The 10,342-nt window shown below is 55.9% G+C and overlaps 1 protein-coding gene across 1 annotated transcript; it reads left to right on the top strand.

Moving 5' to 3' along the window:
- Window positions 1-5,890: 5,890 nt before the first annotated feature.
- On the top strand, window positions 5,891-8,170 carry SPAAR (small regulatory polypeptide of amino acid response). The gene is made up of 2 exons (XM_035016320.1): window positions 5,891-6,125; window positions 6,669-8,170. Exon 2 carries the CDS (start codon window positions 7,007-7,009, stop codon window positions 7,235-7,237), a length of 231 nt encoding a protein of 76 aa, XP_034872211.1. The 5' UTR covers window positions 5,891-6,125; window positions 6,669-7,006; the 3' UTR covers window positions 7,238-8,170.
- Window positions 8,171-10,342: the final 2,172 nt, after the last annotated feature.

Here is a 10,342-nt window from a genome sequence, read left to right as displayed (position 1 = left end):
CAGGGCTGGGTCAGGGGAGGGGCTTGCCTAAGGACACAAGGAGGCTGGCTGCTGAAAACATTCCTCCAGGGGGCAGGGCAATGAGCAGCACCAGGGAAAGGTAGGGAGGGTGGGGGGCCTCACTGTGGAGGGCCCCTGGGCATCTGCGGTCTTGTGGAGTGAGATGGAGAGCTGCGTGTGCAGAGGAGCTTTGAGGACGGCCTGACAAGCCCACAGCAGAAAGGGTTCCCCAGGGAGATAGTGGGTGCCCGGCCCTGAGGCATGTGAGCTGGATGGACAGTGCTTGTTTAGGATGCACAGAGGGGATTCGGGACTAGGAGGGGCAGGGGAGTCTGACTGCTCAGGTCCTGCTTGCTCTGTAGGTTCTTCACCAGGAAGGAATAGCATGTCACTCCTGCTGTGCAGAAGGTGTGGGATGGAGCCAAAAGCCTGCCATTTATGGCCAGTCGAGACTGTTGAACAGGGAACTGGGAGGCTGGGATAGGGTCTGGCCTTTCTGAGCTCAGAGCCTCCTTCCTGCCTCCTGAGCATGGGCTAACACCCAGACCAGGTGGGACCGAGGACCTAGAGACAGGATTCAGCTTCCCTAATGATGAAAATCTGCCCTCGGTACCTCACTGAGCTCCTGAAGCATGGGACAATTCATTCCACAGGGCCTGTCCCTGTCCCGGAGGACTCGGGTGGCAGGACAGGGAGCCAGAGACTCTCAAATGCTGAGGTCTCTCCGGTCCACACTCCACTGCAATAATATTGATGGCAAATGTGTGTCAGGGACTAGTTTAAGTGCTTTATAAATCTTAACTCCTTGAATCCTTAGAAAACCCTATGTATGCGGGAAAGTACTCTTATTGGCCATTTTGCAGATGAGGAAATTGAGGCACAGAGAAGTTAAGTAACTCGTGCACAGTCACAGAGCTAGTGAGTTGTGTTGTTCCAGAATCCACATTCTTACTCGCTAAGTTCTACTGTCTAAGAGTGGAGGGAGCTGAGGCCAGGGAGGGGAAGGGGCTGGCCTGGTCACTTGGCCAGGTGGCAGAGATGGGGGGGCTGGACTTCTTGACCCCAACCTCAGGGCTCTTCCTTCCACAGCCCTGGCTGACAGCGCCTCTGTCCCCACCCAGCCTCCCCATGGACCTCCCCAGAGTTAACAGTCGCCCGGCCTGGCGCTTGGCAGGCAGCTCCCGCCCAGAGAGGCTGCGCCCACATTCCCTGGCTGCTCTCCAGCCCGCAGGAGCTGAGACAACAAGGTCCAGGGACCGTGAGGGCTGAGCAGAGGCGGCCGAAGGGGAGGAAGCAGCAAGGAGGCGCCGAGTGGAAGGACCGTCCAGCTCCCCCCGGATGCTAGGCCTCGTGGGCTTGATCGCGGGCGCTGCTGCTGGCCGCCTGCCTGTGCCGCGGCCGGCAGGACCGCGATGTGGAGAGGAACCGCCCTGCTGCGAGGACTGACCGGGTCCGGTGGGCCCAGCCTTGCTTCTTCCCGCGCCGGGGCCGCCCTCACTGTGTCCATCATCCTGGCCACGTGGCTGGCACGCACCATGCGGGCCGCCGGCACCACCACGCCCCCCGAGGCCGCCGCTGACGCCCGTGAATGGCACCCACTGCCTGCCCTTCCGTCGCGGGCACTCGTGGACGCCCGTGCTCCCGTGCAGAGGGGCGCCTCTGGGTGGTAAACGCCGGGTACTGTGCCCGCCCCGCCGGGCTGCTTCCGCACACTACGCCCCGGAGAACCGAGGGGCACCGGGGGTGGCCCTGCGCACACCGAAGGGTGACGCGGTGGGAGCCGGCGAGGCCCTTCGGGGATGGAGCCGCCTTGTGACTTAACTCCCAGACGACGCGCCGCGCTCCTGGAAGTGCTGTCTTCCGATGGCCCGGGGGCTCCTGGGGGGGCCGGCAACGCCCTCGTATCTGGAGAAGGCAGTGCGAGGCTGCAAGGTCCACTCACTTGTGCCTTGATGCAAGAAAATAAAAACCGCTAAGAAGCTTTTGTGAAGAGGCTCTTGATTGTAACTCAGGTGGGAGAGGGAGCAGCCAGGCGTGTGTCCGCACTGCCCTGGGGCCTTCCTCTCGGCCGGGGAGTGAATGCTGGCCCTGGCGCCCTCTGCCTGTGGGCTGGAGGGCACCGTGGCCGGCCCTGAGGTGCTCCGAGGGCAGCAGGGAAGGAACGCTCGGGACGCAGGCTCTGAGGGAGGATTTAGGGTTTGCACGCAGCCCTGCCCAGAGAGGGCTGTCCGTGTACCAGGGGGCTCTGGGCCTCTGTGGGACAGTCCAGGGGCTCAGGGAGAAGGGGGATGAGGCCACACAGGCTGGCCCCCAAGGGCGCTGCCTCCAGCGCTTTTCCCAGCCCATCTCCAGGGCAGACGGGGCTCTGGGACCTGCAGAAGCCCCACTCTGTGGGCTGTGTTGAATTCAGTATTTCCTTGGTAACTGGGTCAGGGTTTCTTATCCAAGCCTTGAGTCTTCAGCTCCCCGTGCTCACGGGTGCCTGTGTATACCAGAGGGGTGGAGAGATTCTTTAAACTGGAGGAGGTGGTGCTGGGTGGCCTTGGGAGAGTGCTTGCCTCCTCGAGATCTGAGTTTCCTCTTCCCTAAAATGTGATAGATAGCGGAGACTCCTTCTAGCCAAAGCCTGGAGACATGTTCCAAATATCCCATGAATAGCTGGCAGAATTCCACAGGGAGGAAGGAAATCTTGTTCTGAGGCCTTTAGCCTGTGCTTGGGTGGGAAGTGGAGGGAGGAGATCCTTGGGGGCCAGGAGAGGTGGTGGTGGTGGTGGGGTGACTCGAGAATAAGCCAGAAAGTCAGAGGCCTGGTGACTCATTGGAACAGAACATCCTGTTTCTTTTCTATTTCCCAGTGGATTCTCCATGAGGCCTGGGGGGTGTGATGGGGGGAGGGAGGCGAATTCACACTGACAACCACATTAGATTTCTGGGCTGGGAAAGTGGGCCATGGGTCAGTATGTATTGCTGATTTTATCTCTGCTGGGTCCTTCAAATCCTCCTCCCATCCCGCATTCCCATGTTTGCCCTAGCTTGTCTCCCCAGCCTGGATTCCTGCCCACCTCCAACCCTGCCCTTTCTGAAGCATCTCTCCGTGGCCTGAGGGATCTGCCGAAATGCCTCATCACCCTAGGGGGAAAGTCTCTGCCTCTCGGTTGGCTATTCAAGGCCCCCGATCTGGTTCCTGCCCCTTGCCCCTTTTCTCCTGTCCATACTGCTTCGTCGTCATTGGCCCCAGAAAACACCTCGTACCTTCCCCTCTCTGGGTCTTTGCTCAAGAAGAATTTGTTGCTCCCTCCTATAGGTTTCCAATTTGTTACAAGATTTATTTTTGTATTTCTGTTGGAACACAATTACATTGTCTCCTTCCCCCGAGATTTATGGCAGGATTCAGGGACCCCTGCCCTCCTAGGTCTGAGAACCTTTGAGGGCTCCCTGCCCCCAGTGCAGAACCAGCCAACACAACAGATGCTCAGGAAAAATTATCGGAACCTCATACTCTCTGGAAAAGTAAATATGATTGGAATAACCCCTGCCAGAAATTTGGGGCTTGTGGGACACCAAGTATAGCAGTAGGGCCCCGAGAGGATGAGGCCTCTGAGCTCCTGGGGCCTTGCTGAGGGGGCTCGGGTTCCCATTCCATCCCTGGTGTTGGGGATCTGAGAAGTGGGAAACATTTAACAGATGGATGTGTGTGGCCTGCTGGCTTGGATGTCTCCTCTCCCTCATCTCCATGTGGAGCCCCATGTCAGACTTGGATGGCCTGCTTCTCCTCAGTGTGGCCTGGAGTCTCTGGGAGACTGCTATTCTCTCTGTTCTAGGATGTCTGCCACCATCTTTGCCTTTCCTAATGTAAAGGAAAGTGTGGGATGTGGTCTTTTTCTGATCAGTTGACGATGGTGGATATGGGAGGACACATACGTATCTAAGTGATAGTTATCTTGGGGAGTCCCATGGCATCTGGGGTCCATGCGCAGGGGCTGTATATCACAGGATGACAATAGTCACAAGAAGAAGAGAAGATACCCAGAAAAATCCCTTAGTACAAACGTCTCTGAGCTGTGGGCAAACAGGTGTGGCTGTCTTGATCTTTTCAACTTGCCTGATCCTGCTGCTGCCACTCGTCACAGGACAGGGCTGCGGGGGGAATGGTCGAGGGCAAGGATCCTGGACTGAACGTGCACTGTGGTGAAGGCATCTGCCTTCGTCCATCTTTATCAGACGTTGCTCCTTTTGCCCTGGGCTTGAGATGCTGTGTTGGCCGTTCCATGTGGCAGACTGCCCATGTGACGTGAAACCCCGCGGGGCCCTCAGAGCAGACTGCACCTGTCCTCACAACATAAGCCAGGGCCCTCGCATGGTGCCACGCAGCGTCCATTCAGATACTGAATGCCTGTTGTGAGAACGGACCAGAAGGCCTATTTTACTGATGAATCAAGGAAGGGCCCCCAAATCTCAGAATCAGATAAGGAAACCGATACAAGGCAGAAGATAAGAGGGCTGAGCAGTCGCCCTTTGTTCTAGTTTAAAACTGCTGAAAAGGGGCGCCTGGGTGGCTCAGTCGGTTAAGCGGCTGCCTTCGGCTCAGGTCATGATCCCAGGGTCCTGGGATCGAGCCTCGCGTCGGGCTCCCTGCTCGGCGGGAAGCCTGCTTCTCCCTCTCCCTCTGCCTGCCTCTCTGCCTACTTGTGCTCGCTATCTCTCTGTCAAATAAATAAATAAAATCTTTAAAAAAAAAAAAAACTGCTGAAAAGTGAACATCTACCGTAGGTGGCCTCCAACTCTATGCATCCACAAAGAACAGGCAAACCAGAAGTCAGAGAACAAATAACTCAGCTTGAAACCCGGTTCTTCTGGTGCCTTCTACCTCCTGAATTGGCTCATCATGTTTCCTTCGCTCTGCTCTGGTTGCCCCGGTTAATACTAGTAATTGGAGGGCACCTGGGTGGCTCAGTTGGTTAAGCGACTGCCTTCGGCTTAGGTCATGATCCTGGAGTCCCGGGATCGAGTCCCGCATCGGGCTCCCTGCTCGGCAGGGAGTCTGCTTCTCCCTCTGACCCTCCCCCTTCTCATGCTCTCTCTCTCTTAAATAAATAAAATCTTAAAAAAAAAAAAATACTAGTAATTGGAGGTGTCCAGCTTCCTGCCACGGGCTCAGCTTGCCCGGGGCTGCTCATGCAGAGGAAGAGCCCTGAGCTCATGCTGGAAAAGGGAAGTGTGAGAATTTGACAGGCTTCATGTAGTCCAAATAGTCACTCATTCTGTGCTTAAGCAGCCTCCTAAAACTGGTACCAAAGAAAATTCACTGGGGCCTTGGGGAGCTTGCAAAGGACCCAGGCTGTGTGACGTCAGGCTGGCCCTTTGCCCTCTCTGGGCCTTTGCACTCCGATCAGTAAAACTGCAGAAAGAGGTGATTGCCCTGTACTCCCCATGGTACCCGGGAAGAGCATTGAGCTAGGAGGGAAAGGAGGGAAGCCCCCCCACCCCTTCAGCCATTTGATGCTCTTGTTATCACTACGACTAATTAGCAGTAGGCTACAGGCAGGTCGTTTAACTTCCGACTGTATGCATTTTGTCTGTAAAATGGAGACAGTATCACTTCCCGGGGTTGCTGGAGCCATTATATGAGATAATGCCTGGCTGTGTCTGGTACCTGGGAGCATTGTTTCTCTCCACTCCATTCCTCATAGTTTGGGTAAAACCTCCTTTCTGGAAGTGGGGTGGTGTCAGGGGGTTAGGTGTGGAAGAGCCGCGACTGAGTGAGAGGATGCAGCCCTTCTGGCGGACTTACTCAGCGGCCTGGCCTGGCTCGGCCTCACCCGGAGCGGCCAAGTGGAGCCCCGACTGCGCAGGGCTGGAACGGCGCGGGTGTGTGTGGGGGTGGGGTAAGTGCAGTCACCAAGGGGGCAGGCAGCTGTGCAGGTCCTGGGCCCACACTCACAATTGGAGGAAGGAATTCAGGAAGTGCTCACAGCTACTCAGACATCTCGGAGCCTTGTCCGAAGCAGGACAAAGGCTGCAGCACCTAGGGATGAGTGGGCCATGGCCTGGCCCATGGGGTGGCCCCCAGGTCAGGAGGCCATGGCACCGCGTACAGCCAGCGCTGTCACTCGGGGAAGCCCGGGGTAAGTTGTCATAGCACCTGAGCGTGGGTGGCAGGTGTGAGGGCTGGGGGGAGGCCATGCCGAAGAGGGCTTCTCGGGGACGGGAACCACACGGCAAAGGAGCCCCGTCGGAAGTCGCTGAAGGGGTTCAGGTCCTGGCGGGAGCATACCCTGCCCTCTCTAAACAGCACCCTCCCAGCCCTGTGTAGAAAAGGAGGCCGAGTGAAAGGGACCGCAGCCCCTGCCGAAGGCCCCATGGCCCTCGTGGTTCCCCTGCAGTGGCCCCAGCCCGACCTTGCCCAGGGCTGGCATTGCCTTCCTGCCCACCTGCGTTCCTGCCCCCTGCCCACGGCCAGGAGCTCAGGAGGCAGCAGATAGGCTGACTCAAGGACTGGCCCAAGGTTCTTCCAGGGGAGGAGCCCAGGCTCATCCTGGATCCCCAGGAGGGGGAGTATTTTGTCTTGTGTCCAAGCAGACAAACTCTCTCGAAATGGGTAGGCGGCACCGGAGGGCCGGGTTGGCAAGGTTCTCTCTGAGCAAAGTCTTCTGCTCCCTCTTCCTCAGCCCCTCCGAGTCCAGGGAGTCTTGAGCTCACATCTTTCAGGACAGCTCTTCTTCCAGAAGCTGCCAGTGGAGTTGACCACGGCTCTTGGGATCCTGGCCAGAGGCTTAGAAAACAGTAACAGAGAGCAGCTGAGGTCTGATGGCGCAATGCGGAGTGCCCACTGGCCTGGTGGGGCCGTGACCCAGGGCCTCAGACCGGCATCTGCTAGGAGCCCACAAGGAGTGTGGCTGGAAGAGCGGGGCGCCTGCTACCCCCCAGAGCCCCCTGTTTTGGGTGGGGAGCTGAGGCTCTAAGACTTGGCCCCGGTTGCTCAGCAGGTCAGCTGCCACGCAGGGCCATGGAAACAGCAGTGATTGGCATGGTGGCCGTGCTGTTCGTGGTCACCGTAGCCATCACCTGCCTCCTCTGCTGCTTCAGCTGTGACTCGAGGACCCAGGATCCTCAGGGGGGCCCTGGCCGCAGCTTCACAGTGGCCACGTTTCGCCAGGAGGCTTCTCTCTTCACGGGGCCGGGTCACCATGCCCAGCCGGCGGTGGCGGGTGCCCGGGACTTCTGGACCTTCATGTGAGGCCTCACAGTCCGCAGGATTTGTTCTGCTGGTGGGTCAGACCCACTCACCCCTCAGTAAGCCTTCCCTGGTGTCCCACTCCTCCAAGTCTGCTTTGGGCGAACTCCCCGTCCCAGCCCAGCTTGCTGTGCCCGCCAGCCTGGGAGATCCGCAGGGCTGGGACCAGGTGGAATTCAGCTCCGAGCCCTGAGAGTTCAGCTGGACCCTGCCCACAGGCTGGGGCCTAGGAGAGGCCTGAAGAGTGAGTGACTGACTGGGCACTGTCAGATGGCACGGAGACCAGCTCTTCTGATTTACCGGGGACTGCAATATCACCGGAGCTGACTGGGAACAGAGGGCTAGTTCACTCAGGTTAGCCCAGCGTGCCGAACAACTGGTTCTATTGCCACCAGAAGAAACAGCGCCCTCGAGTGGACATTTTTACATTTTTATCTGCCCCTCTGATGGGTTCGGTTCCTTGCAAGGGCACATAGCACAGAATCCAACCCTGAGACCTGTCCTCTACCGGTTGCCTGAAATCAGACCTGCAATTCTGCAACCAAAGGGCTGCTTCCTTGGGAACAAGCCATTTATTCTATAATTGAAAATGTATATCCTTATATAGGTCTCTCAAGAACCAGGGCTGAAAACTACAAAAGGAAACAGAAGAGAAAAAAAAAATAGTCACAGAAAGTACAAGCTGTTTGATTAACGGGAAAGCCAAGAAAGAAGACTTTGAAACATATTTTGAATGAGACTTTATTACTATATTCTTATAGGTCACTTCTGTTCTTAGAGAATGTGAGTGAATTGCGTCACTTGGGAATGATAGAAAAATCATGAACTGAAAGATAATTCCAAATAAGTTAAAATGTTATGTTACATCGAGAGCATGTAACAAAGCTCTTGTTTTTGTCACAAATAAAGAGATGCTCAGTTTTTATTAATAGAAAATCTGATTTTTTTTTCTGTACCAGGAAATAAATCCTGTGCCATATTTATTTCTTTTAATTTTTTAATTTTTTAAAAGATTTTATTTATTTATTTGACAGAGAGAGACACAGTGAGAGAGGGAACACAAGCAGGGGGAGTGGGAGAGGGAGAAGCAGGCTTCCCGCCGAGCAGGGAGCCCGATGCGGGGCTTGATCCCAGGACCCTGGGATCATGACCTGAGCCAAAGGCAGGCGCTTAACGACTGAGCCACCCAGGTGCCCCTCCTGTGCCATATTTAGAATATAGTTTGAAGGGTGCAAACTTCTGGGTCTCCTGGCTCATATGTCTCCATTCAGCCCTGAATGGATGGCTCTCCTAGGACCCGCCTATTGTAGGGGGCAAAACTGACCCTGCCAGGGGTCTGGCCTCTACGGGTACCCAGACAGGCCATCTTGGCCACAGGAAGGACTCTCAGAGAGAGGCTTGCGGCTGCAGAGGTGGAGAGGGGGGAAGGGGCCAGGGAGAGTGTCAGGCTGGCAGAGAGGGATGGAGTAGGGGAGCATGGGGAAGGGAGAGGCACGGCCCAGGGACAGGAGTTCCTGGGAGCTTGTTGTGGTCACTCTGGACCTGAAAGCCCCCAAACAGGGCTTTCCTAGATGCACGTGGAAGGAAACGGTTGCAGGTTGCATTCTCCACAAATGATCACTGAGACAAAGTTTGGGGTGCAAGATGTTTATAGGGGTCAACATCTGTGAGCGGAACGAGGAGAAAGCAGGATTAGATGAAGAGCAAATCAGATTATGATGCAGACCCTTAATACCCGCCTCCTACCTTTGCTCAGTCTCTGAGTGCGGCCCACCCCCGTTCCCTGTCCCCCAAGGTCTGACCTCTGGCAAAGCAGCTCTGCAGCTGAGGCTGCCCCTGAAGTCCTTCCTTGAAGGGGTCCTGGGTGGTGCCTTTCTCAGAACTCAGCAGGGACCTGTTCTCAGGGGTGCCCAGACATCAGAGGTAGGGGAGCATGTCTAGACACAAAGAAATACCTGGGCATGGAAGCTCCAGATGGGCAGAGATAGAAGTGCAAGGTCTGGGGCGCCTGGATGGCTCAGTTGGTTAAGCGACTGCCTTCGGCTCAGGTCATGATCCTGGAGTCCCTGGATCGAGTCCCGCATCGGGCTCCCTGCTCGGCAGGGAGTCTGCTTCTCCCTCTGACCCTCCTCCCTCTCATGCTCTCTGTATCTCATTCTCTCTGTCTCAAATAAATAAATAAAAATCTTTAAAAAAAAAAAAAAAGAAGTGCAAGGTCTGGGAGGGGAGAGCAAAGTCAGCTCCAGTCCAGGTCAGGTGCCTTTCAGCCGGACCCAAGTATCAGGACCCCAGGCCTAGAGCTCTGTCTCTGTGCTGCATGGTCACAACCTCCTTGGGTCCGTGGAAGCAGAGTGTGCAGGCTGGAATCACATGACTCTGAAAACAAAGTGATGGCAAGGAGCCTGACCTCACACTGTAGGTGATGGGCAGTCTGTCAAGTCCTGAGGTTTCCTAATTTGTTCACTTGCTAATCCACCCACTTATCTGCCCATCCATCCATCCATTCATCCACTCACCCACCCATTCACCCGCTCATCCATCCATCCATCCATCCTTCTATCCATCCATCCACCCATTCACCCACTCTTCCATCCATCCATCGATCCATCCATCTATCCATCCATCTACTCACCGAGTCTTCCTTCCTTCCTCAAGCATTTGTTCATTTATTCTGTCACCTGTTCTCTTATTTAGTCATTCACTCCTCTATCAATACACACTGACTGAGCACCGACTGTGTACCAGGCTCTGCCCAGGGAACATGAGAGTCAACCAAACATGGTCCCAGCACTTGGTGAACTCCCAATTTAGTGACCTGGACAAGGCTGCACATAACACACTCAGGTGCTCAGGGGAGGGAGAGCTGGGAGACCCAAGGAAACCGGGGAGGAGGTGGCCCTTGAGCTAGACCTGAAGAAAAGAGGGCACTTCAGCAGGAAGAGTTTGGGAGAGGGTGTTCCAGAGGGAGAGCGTGAGTGGTGATTCAGAGAACATGTGGGGGCAGGGAGTAGGCAGTTCAGTGGGAGGAGATGAGGCTGGACCACAGCCAGCTCCCCAGGGAAGCACTTCTTACTTCCACATCTGGAATGGTTCCAGATGCTTCCACAT

The sequence above is a fragment of the Mirounga leonina genome, unplaced genomic scaffold (assembly GCF_011800145.1).
Source record: "Mirounga leonina isolate KUSES-001 unplaced genomic scaffold, KU_Mleo_1.0 Mir_170, whole genome shotgun sequence".
Taxonomy (NCBI): Eukaryota; Metazoa; Chordata; class Mammalia; order Carnivora; family Phocidae; genus Mirounga; species Mirounga leonina.
This window is presented reverse-complemented; position numbering and strand designations above follow the sequence as displayed.

Coding starts and splice junctions, on each gene's coding strand:
- SPAAR (XM_035016320.1), top strand. CDS start 7,007: ATGGAAACAGCAGTGATTGGCATGGTGGCCGTGCTGTTCGTGGTCACC.